We start from the raw sequence: 24,082 nt of genomic DNA, 5'->3' as shown, positions 1-24,082 counted from the left end.
CTGACACACGCAAACGACTTGACTTCAATTGAGACTTATAACACACGCTTTACATTATTAAAAAAGCTTTGAGAAAAAAATGTTTTTGATTTATTAAAGAAATTTTTGTCCTTGTTATATTATATTAGTGTTTTTCAGTTTTTATTTTTTATTTATATTTTTTATGCTTTTCTTCTTTCATTTTTTTTTAATTATTATTATGAAAATAAATTATAAGGAAGAATCCCGCGCATAGCACGGATTACGAACTAGTTTTAATAAAATTGGAGTAAAATTGAATGCTGAATGATAAGGATCAGAGGTTTATGATTAAAAGGTCTAATCTAACGACTGAAATTGAAATGCTTAAAAGACTAGAGTTTGACAGCTGTCAAGAATTGGACGGCTTAAAAAAGTCATGGGAAAACGTTTGGAAGGCGCAAAAGTGGAGCAAGTTAGGGACATGCTAGGGACATGAGGAAAACTAGTTGGAGGCATTAAATGAAATGAAAGTAAAACCAACGACAAAGATTGAGTTAAATTTAATCGTATGGCTCAGAAGAGTGCGAAGAACACGTTGCTGATAAGATGGTTGAATGAGTCTTTGTTTAATTTTTTTTTCCTGGGCTATTAAATGCATGGTCCAAATTCTGCAAATATATAAAGTCATATATGTTGAATAAACACATGAGCCATCATCTGACCTTATTTTCCATGATATTTTCGTGGATGAGGACTGAGGAGTCATTTGGACCATGCTTGTATTGGCAGAGTAGGAGTTCTACTTGAGTGTGAAACACCACATAAATGATTCATCTCTCATCCCTCCAACCGTATGTTCCATTTGGACATCTGATCGTCTTTCAATTCATGACAAATATCTCATAGTATTGGACGGTGAGGACAAACGGTAACACCATCTTATATTGAGATTGCTCGTTACTTGTGATCGATCTAAGATCCCCTGACACACGCAAACGACTTGACTTCAATTGAGACTTATAACACATTAGATAAACCCATTAATTATCTCGGCTACTTTCTGTTTACCAGCAAAAGAAAAATGTCTTTCCCTTTGATCCTCAAAATCATACAGATAGATATTCATTGACAGGTCAATCAATCAATTTGTAATAAATAATTGAAGAAAGAGGAAACTGAGAAAGTAAAGCCATGAGAACAACTGAAAGATGCGCAAAGTAAAAGCCTAAAATCTTATAGGCTAATTCTGGTTTTGCTTTGAGAGTGATAAAGAGATCATCGTAGACCTCAAAGACAAGTACTCAAAGTTTATATTATCGTGTAAACTATAAGCAATATTGGTATAATTATTTTGTGGACAACTTGTAAACTCAGATTGATGATCTAATTAATGCACAGAACATGCCGTGAAACATGAGAATTGGTAATAATAATATATGAAACGTGAGATGGTGTTGAGTTTTGTGTAAAAATTTAAAATACAAGAATAAAAATAGATAGAAAAAAGAGAGACGAAGAATTACGGATAGTTTGATATTAGACACTTATATGCATTTATCACTCTAAATGAATGACCTTAGGGTTACATTTAGGGGCGGAATTAAGATTTGAGATTTGGAGAACCCATTGAAGTGAACAAGTACATGTGAAATTCATTTACTATTTGACGACTTAAATGTAAGAGATGGATATGAAAGTATGGATATGAGTCGAGTCTGCTAAGAGGGTCGAGATGACAATGAGGCAGGACCAAGCAATGATTGTTCTAATGATCAACAAAAGTGCCCTAAAAGGTCAAGGATGGAGTCTCAAGCACAAGAATGAAATATATTAGATAACACTTAAATATACAGGAGAAAATGTTAATTTAATAGGTTGTGTTAGAAGAATCTTCTCCAACCCAATTTGGACACCTTTGATGTATGTTAAGTTGTAGCACTTACAAATTTGACATGATTGTGCATATTTGCACAATTGAAGAATTGAGATTCCTGTAACAATATGTTCGAATTGCAAATAATTATGATAAGGCTTTTTTGGGGTACGTTCACTTGGCAGTCTAAGACTTATTCGGATAGGTAAACTTTATAAGAATATCTTTTACAATTATTTATTCGAATTGCTAATAATTTAAGCGAAAAGATAATTGTCGAATGTATGATCCACAATTGAATGCTTTAACAATAGTGCCATCACTTAATTAAGACCAACTTAACGCGTCTAGACCAATACACAAATAAACAAAGGCTACTATCCATTTATGGGTGCCTACAAAGTTGGGGCCTTAGCAACACTCTCATGCGTGGCTCCAAATTTGGCTAATTTTACAATTAAATAATTCCACCCTCTTTATAATTTAATCAAGCTCCCTATAGTGGCACGTATTTGACTTAATCCGATTCAAAGAATGTTGACTTTTGACTTGCTCCTATGGCCATTTTTCTAAAGATAATAATGATATATTGAGGAGATAATACACTTTTAATTATAACTGTAATCATGGGTCTTTGGTGCTGCACTAACGATTATAGTGTATTCCTATGAGCTACAGATAATACAATTAAGTAGGATGATTGATGAAGATAAAGGTCCACACACTACATGCATCTATGAGAAACATAACATAGACAAGCAAGGACAAAATCCCCCAAAAAATGGGGTCATTATTAAAGTTATTTCTCACAATTTAATTTCATAGACAATTACTTTAATTACCCATATTATTCTAGAGATAATAGCTAAGCAGATAACAAGGAGTTTCTAATAAATCAACTTGTTTAATTTTTTGAAACAAAATATGGAACTTCCTTGAATGGTAATTAGCATTTTGAGTGTGGTCAGGAGTACTAAAGTTTTTATTATAATTTTATAAAACATTGACGTGGTTCATATGACAGTTATCATTTTAGACGCAAATATATGGACAGCCACGTGGCACTTTTTCCGTTTACATGACGTGACAATATACGTGGTTTTACCGTGCCAACTACTAAAATGCAAGTTGCTACCTCCACGTGGCATTTATTATGTTTACAAATTGACGTAGAAGTCCTCCTACCACTTACCATATATATCAGTCACTAAAATGATAATTCTTCTGATACTCATTTTCATAAAATGTAGAAAGTCACGTGAATTTACGTTTTTTTTTTTTTTTTTTAACAAAACGTAAAACGAGTCATCGCAGTGGCACGACTATATTCGCTCAGCCAACATAGGTACATGCCCATAACATGCACCTGATATACAGAGTTACATCTACAGCGGAAGACTTTATGATAACATCAATAAAGCGGGAAAGCATAACTATAAACACACTAGTTATCTAAACATGTGCGAGCCATAATACAATCTATTTGTTTAAAGTTTAATACATATAACTACATAGGTATGATTGATACAAAACATGGTGTGACCCACACATCAAGCCATACACAATAATACCCAAAAATAAGGACACTGTAGTCCTATCTCACTACGATCGTCGCTAGGTACATCAATCGTAGTAACCCAAGTAGTGTGCTACCGGATCGTCGTCCGTCTCAGGAGTGCCTGCAATCACAGGAATATCATCTACACGGTTGTGGTGGTATCCACATCCACATAGGTGAAATGATGAGTTCACCGCCTTAGCATAAACCATATTAAGACCTCAGTGGTATAAGACTAACTGAGTTTTCACAAAGAACCCAACCTTTATTTTATTTTTAGTCGTGCGAGCACTATATTAGCCACAATTTACCAACAGCTAATACAGCAAACACCAACTATTCTGAAAACATTTAAAACCTACTAAATAGCTGGGAAAATATGCAGAAGTTCCGGTCATCTCTCCTTGGAAGTTTCCACATACTAACCCCTCTATATTAATACTTTTCATTGGTCGCTCAGACATATGTGCACAAGATCACTCCATCACAGATATCACTTATACACACAAGTCTTAAGCAAAGAACATGGCATCTTACTCTTCCATACTAGGATAACATCCTCAATAAAACACTTGCAACATCATCTCTAATCGTATTCAGTTTCATGCTTTGAACGTCAGTAGATCATGAGAGCACTAGAGATAAACTCAACCATGCTAACATGACTTTCCTGAGGAACAATAACATTCAACCGTTTTACTCATAGACATGCTATTACTCGTGCCTGGGCAGTCATGTATCCACGTACTTTCAAGTTTAATGTATGCTATTAACACATGGACCATCCGATAGAAATATACATAAGATCTTTTCCATGAAGACTCTTATACATACTACTACGTCTAGCAAAACTACTCATATCATAAAACATCTATCATAAACACAATGCTATACATGATATGCATGACCATGGCTCATCATAACTCATTGTGCTGCTGTTCTTGTTACCCTTTTGATACCACTACTGTTGCTGGTTCTGTCACTGGTGGGGAATGTATGCTCTATACTACATGCTTAATGTTCCGTGCTTGACCAGTATATATTTCACTACTGTATCATGCTGAAATCATGCAGTTGTTAAATCACATCCCTTTAAAACTAAACAAATCCAACATTTTATGCAACACTTTGAAATCATTCAAAACATAATTTCTTCATAAAATCTAAACAGTTTCAACATGACATGCTCTCAAACTCAAAACATAAGTTCATAAAACATAAACAGTTTCAACATGACATGTTCTCAACAATTTGCATAATTTAAATCTCAGCCACAGAATATAACCCTTTAAAAACAATTCAATGCTTTTCACTCTTATACTATTTCATAAATATCATTGATATAATTTAAACATACTCGAAACTAATCAAATCATCTCAAAGCATATAATTAATCATATGGTTGGTTCGATTTTATAAACAATATATATATTTTTACCAAATCAATACATATAAAAATATATATTTTCTCAGTGAGTGGAATACCCACCTTGGATCGCTTGTATTCCCAATTATCCAGACAACTCTAAGCTCAACCGCAATGTGCTGCTAAAACACATTACATTGCATTAATTAGTATTACAACTAGTAATTACACCTGGTGGCATTTTGAATCGCTCAAAAGCCATTTTACTAATTTACCCGTACAACTCTAACGTTCCTAAGCATTCTATTAATCCTAACATTGTGAACCCACAAGCTTAACTTAGGGTTAACCACAATAATATATCACTTTAATAAAATACCCAAAACTATTGTCTATGGAAAACTTACCACAAATTCACCAAGCAGTGACCAAATGCTCGGGATGCTCCTGGCAACTCCAAACCACACCAAACCTAAAGAAAACACCAAATTAAACTCATTTCTATAAAATTCAACAAAAACCTCTAAACGATATGAGTTTAACTATTTACCCCAAAACGTTCGGTCATAACGTAGATCGGGCTTCAAGGATTACGTTATCGAAGTCAGATCTAAATTTGGACGGCTAGATTTCAAGATATCACAGTTTTTGAGTGAAAAACCGTGGAGAATTAGCAAAGAAAACCGGAGGAAAAGGAAGAAACGGGCATACTGCCCTTTTTAAATGGAATCCCGTCCAGACGGGCATCACAAATCGTCCGGACGCTCGCCAGTTTAGACAGACCGTCCGGACGGGCATCAATCACCGTTCGGACGCGCACCATTTAAGAAGACGTGCGCCGCACAGCAGACCGTTCGGACGAACGCCGACTACCGTCCAGACGCGCGTCATTGAAGAAGACTGAGCACTGCTTGTTGCGATCTGTCCGGACGCTATAAAGTGAACGTTCGGACGCGCATGAAATAAGGCGTCCGCCACATGGTGATAAGGTACCGTCCGGACGGGCCTGTCGAGCCGTTCGGACGTGCCACATTAATTCAAATTATTTAAGCCCTTTTTTTTTTTTTTTTTGCATATATTCATTTTCTTCTTCATTCTCACACATTTTCTCCTTTTATAACCTAATCTTTGGTCCATAAACACTATCTGGGCGTCCCATTGTATTTTTCTAGTCGTCTAGTTAATTACAACTGTCTATCCTAGCAAATTTTATTCCCAAATTTGCCCGATAATAATCGGGACATCACAATTTATAAGAAAATTATTGTACCCAGCCCAAACATTTTTCCAGCCAATTACTTGAACGTTAGTCACAATTTTTTTTTGCTTTTCGGTCACCCGTTTGTTTTCTATTTTTTGTTCCAACTAAACAAATATTCCAAACAACGGAAAACGAAGCTAAAAGAAGTTGGCTATAGGGCTGATAATTTCTTATACGACACGTGAAATCGACACAAATCTAATATTACAAAATTAGCGAATAATGGTTGAAGGATTTGATCGGTTTAATTAAATGAGTTGAGTTATAATTATAGTTGCATGCCTGGTTATAAGTTGAGCCCTATTTGATTTTGTTCCATGGAGTAGTGGTGTCAACTGTGGGCTGAAAGCCAGAGACAGTGGCAAATATAATAATGGTGTTGACGATGACCACAACGATGAGAGGATGATGATGATGATGATGATCATTTCTACCCAACCCTAACCCTGTTTATGCAAAATGAATGCTGCATGTTTATAAGAGTCAAGGTCCGGGTTTGTGGTGGTAAAGGCATGTTAGAATTAGGGGATTTAGGGTTTTTAAGTGGATAACGGAGAGGGTAAGGTTTAGAGGAGAAACAAAAAGGAAAAGTCATGTTTGGGCAACTGTTATGAGGCTTTGAACTACTTATCAAAAATGAGGCTTTGAAGTGTACCCTGGGATTAGTAATTTAGACTTTTAAGGAAATTTTAGGTGCTTATTGATGGAAGCATGATTTATGGTTTTAGTTTTTAGGAACGTCACGGTTTGAAGAGAGATGATATTGTTGGAAATTAAAGAGAAAAAAGTAGGGAGAAAAAAGATAACCTAATTATCATGTCTAATAACAAAAGAATACTCAGATCGACCCCAAGCAAAAAAGCACACTCCTTGAGTTACCAAAATAACCAAAGAACTAATTTAAATACTGTCGCAGTTCTGTAAAATTACTAAACTACTCTTAAATGTAGAATATTATAATATGTAGGACTTTTTCGGAATATATTTGCAAATATAATGTTGGCTCTGTGAATCTTTGAGGTTACCTTCAACATAAGTGCTGCTCACTCTTTGTTGCTGTGAAGTAGTAGGGGGCCATTGATAAACTTAAAGGGGAAAAAGGGTTGAAATAGTGTTATTGATGTGAATAACCCGGAATCCCTAACAAAAGTAATATATACATTTGTTTTGATAAGCAATAAATTTTATAAAAAATAACTTACGGCGACTTTATACACAGAAAGTATACATACGAACAAACAAAATTGTTCACAAGAAAAAACCCAAATAAACCCTCCATCCTAAGACTCTCTAACCCAGAACCCACATGGAGCATACATGTTACATCACATGAGCCTTGCCTTTCCCTCAACAAGAAGACACGCTTGGATCGCTGTAGTTAATAGAGCTATTTAGGTTCAACACCTCCCTCCTACCTTTCTTCTTTTAACACGCAAGTTTTACAAACCGAAGAAGGTCCTCTTCAATGGCATCCTGAAACTTCAAAGAGGGATTCTCAACCTCATCACCATTCGACACCCCATTCTTGTCATCGGCGGGAATGCTTGAGGAGGTACAACCCAAATAGGTGGGAGAAACAACCGTCACTACAGGCAAGTGAGGACCATCCACAAAACCCTCTTGATCACTGACTTGTGCCGAAGAAACCTCTGATAGCTGTTGGAGAAGAACATCCCTGAGACATAAAGGGCCTTGACTTTAGAAAACTCCACCGGAGAAAATCCACATCAACAATTGTCGGGGTTTGGGTCTTCTTAACAGACTATGACCTGTGAATCTCGTCCAGCGAAGTGGCCAGACCATCGACAACAGGACTTGACGGAGAGGACTAAATAATTGGCAAAACTTGGGGCTTCTTCGCAAACTACGGCCTATGCACCACGTCCAACGGAGGGATCACATCCATCCGAGAATCCTCTTTGCCACCCGAAGAAATCACCCCTGAACGAGACGCACCAAAAGTAACAAACCCAGTCACGGAACTAATCGTAGCCGAGGAAGACCACTCTGACTTAACTGAATCTGGCGCAAGCATCATGATGGAACTGGGCTGAAGTGCCAAAAAATCAGGAAGAGTGCTCACCGGGTCGAGCCTATCTCGTTGAACCTTCGAAAAAACCTCAGACCCAACCCCCGGCAACCCCATCACCGAGTCTGCCACCGGAGAAAAAACGCAAGCACCCCCCGAACTTGATGATAACATTACTCACCGGGTCAACCCCAAAACCTTCCTCCGTCAAGACCTCCGGCGAAGAAATCAAATCAGCGGCTTCGCAGGCTTCTTCCCGACCCGAAAAACCACGTCTAGGACCTTTGGGCTGCAAGGAAGGCCTGAAAATGAGCTTGAACTCCTGTCCGACGACTTGCAAACTGGTTTAAGCTGGAGAATGGGCTTCTTGCTGCCAGCCTTAAAACCCAACCCAACTAAACGACCCATACAACTTCTAACCTGGTCTAACCCAAATCGACAAAGCCCTAGAAGCTTCTTCAACCAACGATTTACAAAACTACCCTTCGTCTTCTTCACTGTTGCGCTGGAAGCTACCGCCAACGACCCAGAGGACCAAGACTCAAACTCAAAACAATTCAACCGCCGATCTCACCTCCTCTCCACCATTTGCCAACTCATTACAAGAAACATTCGGTAGTATATCAAGAGGGATCACCGACTAAGACCTCAAACCCACAACCTTCCCATCAACGCTAGCTGCCGAGTGTAGGACTTCCGCGAAAGAGCGACTGGATGAGAGTACCACCCGCTTCTGTTTACCCTCCGGAGCGGACACCACGGGTATTAGAGACCGATCCTTTGCCTTGAGAAACTCCAGCAACTGCTGCAGCTCAGGTACTATGTTTCAGACCAAATTAAAGACTAGCTTATGATTCCTTGAGCTTGTCCATGTATTATCTCATCAAATTTTTCATTTCAAGGATTTGTGAATTTAAAGAGAAAAAAGTAGGAAGGAAAAAAAAAAAAAAAAAAACCTTATTTTTTCACTGCTAACACTCTTTTCCATGTCTCTAACTTTGTAGATTTTTGTATTCTTTTTTCATGCTCTTGATTTGTTAGGGTTTTTTTTTTTTTTTTTTTTTCATATGTACTTGGGTTATGTCCCTTCACTTTTAATGAACTTTGTTTACTTATAAAAAAAAAAAAAAAAAAAAAAAAAAAATTCTTAAGCATTAAATGACACTACATCAAAATTGAGTTTTGGTTATGTTAGCGATGAATAACATGTCGTTTCATTTTAGCAATGACATATACCATGTGGCCTTGGCCACTTGCACTTCCTCTTTTTGCTATAGTTTCTGGTTTTCAAATAGCTCCCAATATGTATTGGCAACACATAAAGTCAATATTTGCTAGTCTTTTTTTTTTTTAATTTATTTTTTTGGATGCATCAAATACTTCGTGTGTCTTTAGTTGTTATTAATGTTGTTTTCATTTTTTGTTTGTATTAATCGTAGTTGCTTTCAAATATAATATAAATCTATAAAAAAAAAATACTTACTCTTTTAATTTTTGTGGAAATTTCATTATCATCAATCAGGGCGAGCGAGCTCAGTGGCAAGATGGAGGAGATTCGAAGAAAGATTAAACTGTTGAGGGAAAAAGTGGAATATAAAGTAAGACAGTTTCAAATGGAAATGGACTCATCCCAAACACAGTTGGGGGAAAACATGGTATCTGAAGTCAGAGAGCTTCAGGTAGAACTAACAGCATTAGAACAAGAGTTCCAAGAAGTCCAAGAGTTCCAAGAGCAGATCCATCGTCGTAGGAAATAGTTCCACCATCGTGTAGGAACAAAGATACACTTGTTTCTAAACGTTTTTCATTTTATAGATGAATCTGTTTCTTATAAAAATTGAACAATATGCACATCAAATATAATGAAAACAATTTCTTATAATGAGTGGCAATCTTCATAGTTAGGGGTGTACAAGCGGGAGTAAAAAATAACCGCAATTAGATAAACGGGTAATCCGGATGGAGTTACCGGTTATAGTGTTTTAGAAAATTGGTTAATAACCGGGTAACCAGTAACCTGTTTATATATATATATATATATATATACTGTAAATAGCCTCAAACTTAACCTTTAAATTCAAGGAATGAATCATCTTAAGCTTTTAATATGAATGTTTGGTATTTTATTGAATTGTCATCATATTTTAATTACAATACAATTGTCATTTTATTTTATAATATTTGTTTGTTTGATTATGGACTTGATTGTGAGCTCATTGAGATGAATTAATGGTGAATGGTAGATGAAAGTATGCACGTCCAGTAATATTTATTATTTAGCATTGAATATTGAATGGTTGGATATTGGATTTAAAAAAAAAAAAACTGAAAAAAATATCAATGTATGAAAACCGATTATTTGGTTAATAATCGAATAATCGGCGGTTGGTAATAACCGCAACTGGTCTCTGCGGTTATTTAAATGGAAATAATTAGATACCGCAGTTGCGATTGTATACCCCTGTTCATAGTGAATCAGTATAGCATTTTTGAAAGAAAAGAATGTTTTTTTTTTCCTTGTTCTGATTAGGTGTGTCTCTTATATATATATATATATATATATATATATAAAAAAAATTCGAATCTCTTCTATACTTTATATTTGTATGTAAATCTAATAATAGCTGGAGTGGTAGGAAAAAGATAACTATAAACAAACATATTATTGGAAAATAAATACTATAAATACTATTTAAAACTACCCACTAGGACATAATGGAAGGCTCATTGGAGGCACCATATCTGATCGTCTTTCAATTCATAAAAAATATCTCAAAGTATTGGACGGTGAGGACAAATGGTAACACCATCTTATAATGAGATTGTTCGTTATTTGTGATCGATCTAAGATCCCCTCACACACGCAAACGACTTGACTTCAATTGAGACTATAACACACGCTTTACATTATTAAAAAGCTTTGAGAAGAAAAAGTCTTTTGATTTATTAAAGAAATTTTTGTCCTCATTATATTATATTAGTGTTTTTTAGTTTTCATTTTTTATTTATATTTTCTATGCTTCTCTTCTTCCATTTTTTTTTTTATTATTATGAAACTAAATTAGAAGGAAGAATTCCGCGCATAGCACGGGTTACGCGCTAGTTTTAATAAAATGGGAGTAAAATTAAATGCTGAATGATAAGGTTCGGAGGTTTATGATTAAAAGGTTCAATCTAACGACTGAAATTGAAATGCTTAAAAGACTAGAGTTTGACAGCTAGCAAGAATTGGACGGCTTAAAAAAGTCATAGGAAAACGTTTGGAAGGCGCAAAAGTGGAGCAAGCTAGGGACATGCTAGGGACATGAGGAAAATTGGTTGGAGGCATTAAATGAAATGAAAGTAAAACCAACGATAAAGATTGAGTCAAATTTAATCGTATGGCTCAGAAGAGTGCGAAGAACACGTTGTTGATATGATAGTTGAATGGGTCTTTTTTTTTTTTTTTTTTTTTTTTTTTTTTTTTTTGGGCTCTTACATGCATGGTCCCAATTCTGCAAATACATAAAGTCATATATGTTTTTTTTTTTGATAAATAAAGTCATATATGTTGAATAAACACATGGGCCATCATCTTACCTTATTTTCCATGATATTTTCGTGGATGAGGACTGAGGAGTCATTTGGACCATGCTTGTATTGGCAGAGGAGGAGTTCTACTTGAGTGTGAAACACCACATAAATGATTCATCTCTCGTCCCTCCAACCGTATGTTCCATTTGGACATCTGATCGTCTTTCAATTCATAACAAATATCTCAAAGTATTGGACGGTGAGGACAAACGGTAACACCATCTTATAATGAGATTGCTCGTTACTTGTGATCGATCTAAGATCCCCTCACACACGCAAACGACTTGACTTCAATTGAGACTTATAACACACGCAGATGACTCTTGACTTCAATAGAGTAAAGCTTCCCACTGCCCAAGTTTCATAGTAAGTGCACAAAACTTCTGTGCAGCCTATAAATTAAAGCTCCATCTCCTACCTTCACTTCCAAGCATATCTAAGACCAAATAGAAAAACAGTAGTACAACATTAATTATGGGTTTACCTCTTTCTCTCTTCATTTTCATGCCCTTCCTTTTCGTGCTTTCACTGTTGCATCTTGTACTCACCCATTCTTCTCCTTTTCTGCAACCCCTGTGCCATCACGACGACAGCTCCGCCTTGTTGCAATTCAAGGAAAGCCTTGTCATAAACAAGTCTGCTTCTCCTTTTGTACCTCCTTATTGTGAAAAAAATGTTGCGTCTTGGACAGTAGAAGGGGACAAAAATGATTGCTGCTCATGGGATGGGGTAGAGTGCAATGAGGACACTGGTCATGTAATTGGCCTCAACCTCAGTAACAGCTGTCTGCAAGGTTCTATTAACTCCAACAGCAGCCTTTTTCGCCTTGTTCACCTCCAAAGCCTTAACCTTTCCTACAATCACTTTAACGGCTCTCATATCCCATCCCAGGTACGTGATCTTTCAAAACTAATAGATCTCGATCTCCATAGGTCTCATTTTGTTGGTCAAATCCCGTTAGAAATTTCACAATTATCGCACTTGTCATCTCTCGACCTGTCCTACAATTATATGTACTCTTTTGACCTCTTGATAAAGTTGGAACTCAAAGAGCCCATCCTCAGAAGCCTAGTTGCAAATTTGACCAGCCTACAAAAGCTTGATTTGAGTTATGTGAACATGAGCTCTACGGTGCCTAATATTTTGGCAAATTTGTCTTCTTTAACGCACCTCGGTCTCAGTAGATGTGGTTTTTCTGGTCAAATCCCATCAGAAATTTCACAATTGTCGCACTTGTTATCTCTCGACCTGTCCTACAATTATATGTACTCTTTTGACCACCAGATCACTTTGGAACTCAAAGAGCCCATCCTCAGAAGCCTAGTTACAAATTTGACCAGCCTACAAAAGCTTGATTTGAGTTATGTGAACATGAGCTCTACGGTGCCTAATATTTTGGCAAATTTGTCTTCTTTAACGCACCTCGGTCTCAGTAGATGTGGTTTTTCTGGTCAAATCCCATCAGAAATTTCACAATTGTCGCACTTGTCATCTCTCGACCTGTCCTACAATTATATGTACTCTTTTGACCACCAGATCACTTTGGAACTCAAAGAGCCCATCCTCAGAAGCCTAGTTGCAAATTTGACCAGCCTACAAAAGCTTGATTTGAGTGAGGTGAACATGAGCTCTACGGTGCCTAATATTTTGGCAAATTTGTCTTCTTTAACGTCCCTCATTCTTGGCGATTGTGGTTTGTACGGGGAATTTCCAAAAGGCATCTTTAAGCTACCAAATTTACAGCATCTTGATGTAAATGACAATGAAGGCCTCACCGGTTATTTGCCTGACTTTACATGGAGTAGTCCGCTTGAGACATTGGATGTGGGATACACGAGTTTCTCAGGTGAGCTACCCGCTTCCACAGGAAACTTTAGCTTCCTGACTTCCTTGAGTATGCCGGGTTGCAATTTTTCGCGGTCCATTCCATCTTCACTTGGTAACCTCACTAAACTCACTCATCTTTACCTTTCCTTTAACTATTTCGTGGGTAATATTCCGCATTCACTTGGAAACCTTGTTGAACTATCTTCTTTAGACATTTCCTACAATCAATTAACAGGTCCATTCCCTTTAATTCTTGGAAACCTTGTTCAACTATTTTATTTATCCATTTCCCACAATCAATTGACAGGTCCAGTCCCTTTAATTCTTGGAAACCTTGTTCAACTATCTTCTTTAGACATTTCCCACAATCAATTGACAGGTCCAGTCCCTTTTGAGGTTTTAAACTTACCACAACTGTTGTTTGTTGATCTTAGCTATAATCTTTTGCACGGTGAAATGCATCATGAGCTTATGAACGGGAAACGATTGGAGATCCTTATACTGAACAACAATCGGTTAAGTGGCCCAATACTTACTTTTGGGCTTACAACTCTACAATATCTGGATCTTTCTAACAACTTGTTCACAAGCTTTGGTCAACAACCAACTTTTCTTCCATGGACTCATCTACAATTTCTTGATCTCACATCCAATTCGCTCCAAGGATCACTTCCTATTCTACCAATCAGTACTTCACATTTTTTTATTTCAAACAACTCATTGACCGGAAATATACAAGAATCGTTTTGCAATCTGAGTTCTCTTGAAGTTCTTGATTTGGCTAGTAACAACTTAAGCGGTTCACTTCCTCGATGCTTGGACAACTTTGGTGCTTTTCTATCAGTACTTGATTTGCAAAGGAACAAATTTCAAGGAAGCATTCCAAAAACTTGGATTAGAGGGGGCCAATTGGAGATAATAAATTTAAGTCAAAACAAATTCCAAGGGAATTTATTGAGATCGTTGGCCAAGTGTACGATGCTCAAGGTCCTAGATCTAAGCAATAATGAATTCAATGACAGATTTCCCTCTTGGTTGGAAAATCTTCCGAATTTACAGGTTCTCAATTTGCGGTCAAACAAATTCCATGGCCCAATAAGGACTTCTAAGAGTGAATACATGTTCCCAAAGTTGCGAATCATTGACCTCTCTCACAACAATTTTGTTGGAAAGCTACCACTAAAACTTTTTGGCAACTGTAATGCAAAAACATCCGAGACTGCAAATTATTTGACATATATTCACGTATACTCAATGACTGCTTACTCGACTTATGAGTATGATTACTCCATGACAGTGACAAACAAAGGCGAGATTATGTTCTATGAGAAGGTCCAAGAATTATTAATGGTTGTTGATATCTCAAGAAATAGATTTGTCGGTGAGATTTCAAAATTTATTGAAAATTTAAGGGGGTTTCATTTGCTCAATCTTTCTAATAATGCTCTTACCGGCCACATCCCACCATCTTTAGGGAGCCTTACGGAGCTTCAAGCATTGGACCTTTCTCAAAACATGTTGTCGGGGGAGATTCCACAACAGCTAACACAGCTTACTTTCTTAGAATTCTTCAATGTTTCTCATAATATGCTCACAGGACTTATACCACGAGGGAAACAATTTGATACATTTCAAAACAATTCATTTGAAGGGAATCCAGGATTGTGTGGAATACCATTGACAAAGAAATGTGAGAATTCTGATGAGATGCCTTCTCAACCTTCCATCTCTCAAGAAAGTCACGACTCTAAATCACTATTTGAATTTGGTTGGAAAATAGTTGCAATTGGATATGGATTTGGATTTGTTGTTGGAGTAATAATTGGGCACATTGTGATCGCAAGGAAGCATAATTGGTTAATGAAGACCTTCCGAATAAGGCCATTGAGTAGGAGGAGACGCTGAAATTAAATAGAACATTCTGGACATGATGCCTTCCCAAAGCAATATATTATTATTATACCCGTGTGTTTTTTTGCTTGTAATCTTATTTTTCTGTGTTGTTTTGTGTATTTTGAATTAGCGTACCATTACGATGTTGTATGTAAAATGCTTTGGTAAGATCTTTTATATATATACTCTTTCTATATTGTTTTTGTAAGTTAATAATGGTCGGAAAATCCATTTTATCTCACCCTTTTATGTAAGAGTATTATCTGTGGCTTTAAAAGTTAATAATTGATCTCTACTTGGAAACTTTTTTCTTTCTTTACATTAATTATTAGTTGTCTTAAATGCATTATTTATAGTTTCTTTAACTTCTTTATATGGTTTCATGCTTCAATGCCTAAGCTTTTTAGTTGATCATAAGCAAAATGTTGCTGATCCATATTCCATCGTGTGCTATTTACCATGCATTAGATATATACTAGTTCACGTCTTTAAAGGGTAGCTCAATTGGCTAGGGATCACGCTTCATAAAACGGAGATCACTAATTCGTGGAGCCTATGACTCACAAATCCACTGCCTAAAAATATTGAACATCCTCCGCCTTTTCCCCTTTATGTTATTTCTCAAAAAAATCATATTTAGTTTCTAAATTTTTATCTGATTTAAAGTTAATTATTAGAATTTTAATTTTAAAAATAATATTTTTAAATTTTGCCGAATTTTTAAATTGATTTCCTTATTACTTTAAGTTTTTATTTTATTTCAACTTTTATTACTTAAAATTTTTATTTTTAATTAAACATATAATACGTCTACTTTTTAAAAGTGTTGACTTAATTTCAATTAATTTTAAGGGGTAGCTCAATTGGCTAGGGATCACGCTTCATAAAACGGAGGTCACTAATTCATGGAGCCCATGACTCACAAATCCACTGCCTAAAAATATTAAACATCCTCCTCCTTTTCCCCTTTATGTTATTTCTCAAAAAAATCATATTTAGTTTCTAAATTTTTATCTGATTTAAATTTAATTATTAGATTTTTAATTTTAAAAATAATATTTTTAAATTTTGCCTAAATTTTAAATTGATTTCCTTATTACTTTAAGTTTTTATTTTATTTCAACTTTTATTACTTAAAATTTTTATTTTTAATTAAACATAAAATACGTCTACTTTTTAAAAGTGTTGAATTAATTTCAATTAATTTTTAGACGAGAAGCTGAACCGACGTACCATAAACATAAACGAGGTAAGATAGGAAATGAACCGCATAGGACAAAGGTGCGTTTGAGATTGCGATTTCGTAGAGAAAAAGTGCGATTTTAACCAAATCACAAAAAATAAACCGTTTGGAATCTGCTTTTTTAAAAAATTGCGATTTGAAAACGCAGAAAAGTGCTTGTTCAAATCGTAGGCAATTAGGTGTTTTTTTGAAAACGCAGTATTTTAAACGGCTAACCGAAGATATTAAAGATCAAACTGCGATTTTGCCAAACGCTTAATTATATTTTTAAAAATCATTTTTTTTTAAATCGTACAGTTTAAAATCACTATTTTTAAATCGTAAACCCAGACCCTTAAAAAAAAAAAAAAAAAAAAAAAGTGGGTGGGGGTGGGGTGGGGGGAAGATCACAAACCGCATTGATAGAGAGGGAAAAACAAAATTAGGGCCGGTGGCTTTTAACTGCCAGAGTCACTGACAGTCACAGCAGCAGCCAAGAGGAAGAAGGAGAGCAATGTCGGAGTATGTTCCAGACGAAGTGGTGGTCGACATCCTCCAGAGACTCCCCGTGAAATCCCTAATCCGATTCAGGTGTGTTTCCAAATCATGGAACTCTCTCATCACAAGTCCTGCCTTTGTTCATTCCCATCTCAATCAATCGATCCCAAACAACAACAATCTCTTAATAGTCAGACACTGCTCTTCTAGCGCCAATAGAGCTCTCGATAAAGAGCACTACAAATTGTTCTACGATAATGAAGCATTCGAGGAGTGTGCGGAATTTGATTTCCCAACAAAGAGCCGTAGTCTTAAACATTTTCGGTTAATTGCATCTGAGAATGGTTTGATATGTCTTTCAGAACAAGAGCGCTATGTTCTTTGGAACCCGTCGATTCGAAAATGTTGGAATCTTCCAAAACCCTGCATTACGGCCAGGAAGCACAGTGGCTCTACTTGTCACGAAGCCTTCGGATTTGATCCGCGGACCAACGATCATAAGGTGGTGAGAATTGTAATTCATCATTCGACCAAGGAAGCTCCGGTTGAGGAAGCTCTGTTAGCACATGCTCCTGGAGATTAAGCAGTGCCTCTTTAACGCCTTCGACTAATTTTACTGATTGGAGGAAACCCAAAGCTTGCTTAAAAGGCTCTGTCCATTTTGCAGCACTCGGTCAGCGGAATGGGACTGGGATTGGATTTGTATTGTCGTTTGATCTGCGTGATGAAGTGTTTCGCGAGATGATCTTTCAACATAATATGACCCGCTCGCACACCGATATTGTTACTTGTGTATTTAGCGGATCACTAGCTTTGTTATGTTATGATGAGAAAAGGTTTTCTTGTTCCATATGGGTGATGAAAGAGTATGGTGTGGTTGATTCTTGGGTGAAACAGTTCACTATTGATATAGTCGGAGGAATTGAGAAAAATGTGCAAGGTTTCAGGAAGAATGGTCATATAATATTGGAGATTAGGAAAGAAGTTTATTATTGGGAGCTCTTCTCGTACGACCCTGAAAGCCAACAAGCTACAAAATTGGAAATGCAGAAGAATATGCACACATTTTGTGTTGACACATACAGGGAGAACCTTGTCTTACTCAACCAAGCGAATTTAGTTTCCAGACGTAGGGTGACCAAGAAGAGGAAAAATAGGTAAAAGCGTAATTCACCTCAAAGTCTTAGCATCAGATGCTCTTAGTCAATTCTATCTTATTTATGCTTTATACTAGGAAATGTGTGTGTGTTTAATGGGTTTTGATTGATTAACTATAATACGTTTCATTGAGCGTGGGATTCAACGGATAACAGTAACAACTTTAGGTAAAAAAACTGCCTTCATTTAGTTGAGCTTTAATGATCTTAATGTCTTTATTTTTGGCACTACTTTTGATTTACTTGGGTCTGTTTCGTTGTAAAAAAATAAAAAAGGTTTACTAATGGTGTGTTAAATTGGTCCTATAGTTAATTTAGGTGCTATTTAGTGGAGAATTTGTGGTTAGGATTGGTGGAAACGGATTAGCAATTTATGGGTTTTGTATATTTTTCCAGTTATAAGGTCTTGCTTGCTCTAGGCTGCAGATAAGATCTGTGATTATAGTAGGGAAGAAGAAGACAAAGATAACCTTAGGGTTGATGGCACCTCCACCCCATGTAACAAAAGGGTGGCAGGAGAGGTCATCCGACAATAACCGATGCTAACCTTTGGGTTTTCCTTGCCTTTTTCAAGTTTTCAATGGCTGCTTCCTGCAACATTCTGAGTTGTAACATCTATATGCTTCTTAAGAATCTTTCAATGATATAAAATTTAAAGTAACTTCGTTTTTTCATACGCTGTAACTTTGGACGGTAGCCTTTTTGTCACCCTTGTCGATTAGCTATTCTGATTTTTTTTTTTTTTTTTTTCCGTTTTTCTATGCTTACTTAGGTGTTTCCTTTTGTATACTTTCAGTGTACTTAAGGAACGCCTTACTCTTTCAATAAAACTTTATTTACTTATAAAAATAAATAAATAAATAAATAAATAAGTAACTTTTAGGTTGTAATTGTCGTTGGTCTCACTTGTTCTTGAAACATCAAAAAATTATTTGTTAAGTTGAAATTTACAATACACTGTAAATTTGTTAACTCATTTCAAATCTATTGATAACAAAACAGGATACATGGCCAGAATTTACATGGTTTGATAAGTTTTCCTTCTGCTCAAGATCTAGCTGTTTTAATTCTGTAATTCAGTTTCTCTCTGTTTCTAAACCCATGGCAAATGCTAGTTCCTCATTGTTACTTGGGTGGCTAAAATCAGTTTTTTTGTTGAATCATTCTATGTGTAAGCATAGAGATCTTCTGTTAATTCAGATGTACATTTTGTTCTAGCAAGAGGTCAGTAATTTGTACTTGATGTAGGACAGACCTTTTATTTGGAGATTTGGGTTTCCCGTGATCGATATAGGTGGGCCAAAAGGCTTTAGATTTGAAGGGTTTTTGCTTTTGAAGAATAGTGTTAACTATTATGGAGGTTTTGCTGTCAAAATAACATGAGAAGACAGATATATGTATTGCAGTGAAGTCCTTAGATAATATTTTTCAATCTCAAAATTCAACATCCAAACACAATTTTTTACCTCGATATTTGTAAAAAGAATTAGAATTCAATTCTAATTCTCAAAATTCAATACCCAAACGCACCATAAAACTTCCTAGTTAGAGAAGGAAAGCATTTCTTAAATAACAAAATAATATTCAGACGTTGCCCAAACAAGAATAGAATAAGCTACACACTCCTCAATTTTTTTTTTTTTTTTTTGACGACTAGGAACCCCTCAAGGGTAGGGTCACTTCATGTATCCATCTCTGTCAGGTAAACCTCGGACATGTGTACACTCCTCAAATTACCAAAATAACCGAATAACTTCTAATTTTAAAACTGTCACAATTCTGTAAAATTACTAAACTACCCTTAAAATTAGAATATTCTAATATATTTAAATATAATGTTTGCTCATTGAGTCTTTGAGGTTACTTCCTACATAAGTGGGGCTCACTCTTTGTTGCAGTGAAGTAGTGGGGTGCCATTGGTAAACTTAAAGGGAAAAAAGGGTTGAAATAGTGTTATTGATGTGCATCCTGACTCCTTTACAACTGTAATATGTTTCTGAGTAAAAAGACTAGCTTATGATTCCATGAGCTATCCATGTATTATCTTATCAAATTTCTCCTTTCAATGATTTTCGAATTTATATATATTTTTTTTATTAGCGCCACTCCTTTTTACACATCTTTATTGCCGTTATACTATCAGCGACTGCACTATAAGCTTTGTGTTGTAGTAGATATATTGCTTCTGATAAAGCATATTTGTGGATGCTTGTGGTTACATATTGTCTATTTGAAGTGTTCAGACTTGGTATATTATATTCTTATGAATCCAGGTAGTTGATTGATTTCATAATGATACATCTACTCTTTACTTGTTCTTGATTTCATAATGATACATTTACTCTTTACTTGTTCTTTCCCAGTATAAGTGTCTAAATCTTATTTTTGCGTTATTAATAAAATTTTCTTACTTATCCAAAAAAAAAAAAGTGTCTAAATCTTATTTTCATGATATAAAATTTTACTTTAAGATACATGTTGTACATGCTTGAATCTAGTTAGGTATATACCTTACTGTTGTTAATTTTTACTTTGTAGATACTCTTTTTTTTCTCTCTTGATCTATTGATTTTTTTTTTTTTTTTTTTTTTTTTTTTTAATTTTTTTTTTTATATATACTTTCTGTGTATTTAAGTTGTGCCCCTTGCGCTTTTAATGAACTTCGTTTATTTATCATGGAAATTTTTTCTCAAGCATTAAAAGGCACTAACAAAAAATAAAAATATTATTGTGTTTTAGCTACGATAATATTTGCAATGAAGCAAATCTCATGTCATTGCTAATGGTTAAAAAATCACCCACTTTTTGTAACAAAAAATACATGTTAACCTTTTTTTTTGCTCAATATTTGGAAGTCTTTTTCTTTTTGTGAATGCATCAAATACCTATCTAGAGTAGCACATCGTGTAAGCGAATCGCTATTAATGTTTTCATTCTTTGTTTGTACTAATCATAATTGCCCTTTCGAATAATATAATTATATAAAATACTAACTCTTTCAGTTTTTGTGATCTTCATTATCATCAATCTGGGTGAGCGAGTTCAGCTGTGAGTTGAAGGAGATGAAACGGAAAAGCGAGGAGGCTAAAAGAGAGATTTTCAGGCAAAAACAGTTGAAGGAAAAAAATATACCGCCAGTTGGAGGATATAAAACGGAAACAAAAGAGGCAGGAACAGTTGAGGGAAGAAGTGACATCCATAGCAAGACAATTTCACTCTCAAATGGAAATGGATTCCCCACAAAGACAACTGATAGAAAAATTGGAATTTGAATTAAGAGAGCTTCATGCAGAAGTAGAAGCAGAGTTACAAGAGCTTGAGGAAAAAATAGAAGCAATAATAAAAGAGTTACAAAAGCATATCTATCGTCTTATGACGCAGTTCCCGCATCATTGGAACAAAGGTTATGAGATGACAGTAGTGGAACTAAAATTTTTCTTCGTCAATACTCTTTGACCATTGGATAGTTGTTTTACATGATCTTAATATGCTTAATTTGTGGGTGAAAATGTATTTTGACAATCACAGTAGCAGCTTATATTCCCCAAGGCATTGTGAACGAATTCAACCCAAATCAATTGAATCATTTTCCAATGAATATGTGGATGCAAACTGGTTTCCTCGGGTTCTTGACAAAGAGAAGGAGATAAGACTAGAATTTTCTAAAAGTTGGATTCATCAAACAGATCGAGGTTGGACTAATTGCAGGGTAGCAAGCTCTACTTATCTGATTGAGTCCTTGCTAATGATGTCAAAATGAACAAGATAAAAGAATAGGGCAGCAAGAAAATCCACTGGATTTATATTCCAGCAGATTTAATTTCTTTTTTCTTTTAGTGGGACATCCAGGCTTGTTGCTCAATAATTATCAATTGCACATAGGAATATATCAACAGCCCACCTTCAATACATGAAAATGGTTGTTTCTGCCAGAGTCAATAAAAGTAATGCAGCTAATTCAAGGAAATGAACAATTAATAATTATTGACTCCTTTCCATAGTTCAAATTTCAAGGAGTAAACTCTTTAATATCATAGTTTTTCATCACCATTATATTAAGATAATTAGTCTGAGGAAAAGTCACAAGTAGATAGACTGCCCTAGCTGAGTTGTGAAATTAACATGCCATAATCCTCAGGCAAAAAGACATGCAATTACGATTTGATCATTTACACCTCATAGTCGCATGATAGCAAATTAAAGAGACACATTAACACAACATGATAGCAACAAGCAGAAACAGAAAAGAAACAGAAATTGAATATGATTTAAGCCTCCTCCTGAATTTCCTCCTCATCTCTAACATTCTATAACTCATATAACAAAAAATTGGCAATGCGGGATGGAGAGAGTTCACCTACCAATCGTCAGCGGCGTACCCGATGGTGTGCAGTGGGGGGAAGTGTAGTTTCTCAAGACGAATTGCTTTCACCCAAATTTTTTTTTTTTTAATTTTTTAAATGGTTGACGTTGCATGCCTAGGTGGACTTGCCATATCAGCGTTGTCAAAATAGTGTGAAGAGTAATATTACTCCCCAGTATGTGATATTGGGTATGAGTGTACATGCGGATGTGGTTATTTGTAATATCCGTAGTCGTATCTATAAAATGCGGTTAGTATCTGCTATTTGCATATTAGATAATGAGCTTTTTGGGCCTATTTTAGTCTTTTGAGCATTTTTTGGGTCTCTATTATGGCCTATTTTAAATGAGTTTAAAAATAATTTAGCCCGATTTTTAAAAAGACAATTGATAGAAAAATTGGTATTTGAATTTAGAGAGCTTGATACAGAAGTAGAAGCAGAGTTACAACAGCTTAAGGAAAAAACAGAAGCAATAAAAAAAGAGTTACAAGAGCAGACGTAACGTCTGACGACGTACGTGGTTCCCACATAATTGGAACAAAGGTTATGAGATGACAGTGGTGAAAATAAATTCTTTCTTCGTCAATTCTCTTCACCATTGGATAGTTGTTTTACATGATCTTAATATGCTTAATTTTCATGATTTCTTTGATATTCTTTCTTGTTCTGACATATTTTTTTTTCTACCTGGGTTATGCCTTTGTGCTCTTTTAACGATATTTTTATTACTTAATGTTGCCCATCTGTGAATTGCAATGGACATATGTCGATAACATGGCGGCAAAATTTGTTGGCCATTGAAGGATTTTAGTGAAAATATTTGTCATTGCTGAAAGTCTTTTTTGTTGTTGTGAGAATTTCCATCGTATTACACCTTAAAGAAAGATTACATCTAACAAATCTCAAGAACATAACTATTATATTATAGTATTCTCATAAAATTTGGATTTCATGATCTTTGCGACTAGGTCCAACCAATTGATCATTGAAGTCCCAAAATGGTGCTTCAACGACACAACTGATCTAGGAGTTTCCATGCATATTTCTCAACTTTTGACGTAGCTATATTATGATTATATGATTTGTGTATAATTGTGTTTCATGTGATATTTAGTGCAGAGATATGTTAGCTGCACAACTCTTACACAACAATGCTGATGTGTACAGTATTTTTTTATTTTTTATTTTTAAATGAAAATAAAAATGCTAAACACATTAACATTGTCGTGCAAAACAATTGTGCAGTTAACGTATCTCTTTAGTGTATGATGGGTCGTAAGTGAAGTGTGTGCTAAGAAATGTAAGGAGATCTACGGATATTGATATTTGATACATATAAATACGGCAAGCAAATCTTTTGGATTTTAATATCCTCTCAAACTCAAGGTATAAATTTAAGTTTGGAAGGAAAAATAATTGAGATTATTATTTTTGTAGTGTGTTATTTTCTAACTGAGTTGACTCGACGATTTTATTTGCTAGTGACTTGACTGTAAGAAA

General features: G+C 35.4%; 2 protein-coding genes and 1 long non-coding RNA gene across 4 annotated transcripts; all 3 read left to right on the top strand.

The window, feature by feature from the left end:
- The first annotated feature begins 7,255 nt into the window (after window positions 1-7,255).
- LOC133859547 (uncharacterized) lies at window positions 7,256-9,930 on the top strand. Its single transcript, XR_009898771.1, has 2 exons — window positions 7,256-8,864; window positions 9,571-9,930. It is a non-coding gene; the product is annotated as an uncharacterized LOC133859547 (long non-coding RNA).
- A 1,946-nt stretch (window positions 9,931-11,876) lies between these two features.
- On the top strand, window positions 11,877-15,520 carry LOC133860071 (receptor-like protein Cf-9). 2 transcript variants are annotated; one of them, XM_062295717.1, is made up of 2 exons: window positions 11,877-13,755; window positions 13,828-15,520. In XM_062295717.1, exons 1-2 carry the CDS (start codon window positions 12,096-12,098, stop codon window positions 15,351-15,353), a joined length of 3,186 nt encoding a protein of 1,061 aa, XP_062151701.1. In that variant the 5' UTR covers window positions 11,877-12,095; the 3' UTR covers window positions 15,354-15,520. The 2 variants fall into 2 exon arrangements, with proteins under 2 accessions (XP_062151701.1, XP_062151702.1); XM_062295718.1 differs by having other exon boundaries at window positions 11,877-14,829; window positions 14,923-15,520.
- A 2,101-nt stretch (window positions 15,521-17,621) lies between these two features.
- Window positions 17,622-21,589, top strand: LOC133861725 (F-box protein CPR1-like). Its single transcript, XM_062297523.1, has 2 exons — window positions 17,622-18,218; window positions 21,265-21,589. Exons 1-2 carry the CDS (start codon window positions 17,803-17,805, stop codon window positions 21,488-21,490), a joined length of 642 nt encoding a protein of 213 aa, XP_062153507.1. The 5' UTR covers window positions 17,622-17,802; the 3' UTR covers window positions 21,491-21,589.
- The last annotated feature ends 2,493 nt before the right edge of the window (window positions 21,590-24,082 follow it).

This window comes from Alnus glutinosa, chromosome 2, assembly GCF_958979055.1.
Source record: "Alnus glutinosa chromosome 2, dhAlnGlut1.1, whole genome shotgun sequence".
NCBI lineage: Eukaryota > Viridiplantae > Streptophyta > Magnoliopsida > Fagales > Betulaceae > Alnus > Alnus glutinosa.
The sequence above is the reverse complement of the archived record's forward strand: the minus strand, read 5'-3'. Positions and strand labels throughout refer to the sequence as shown.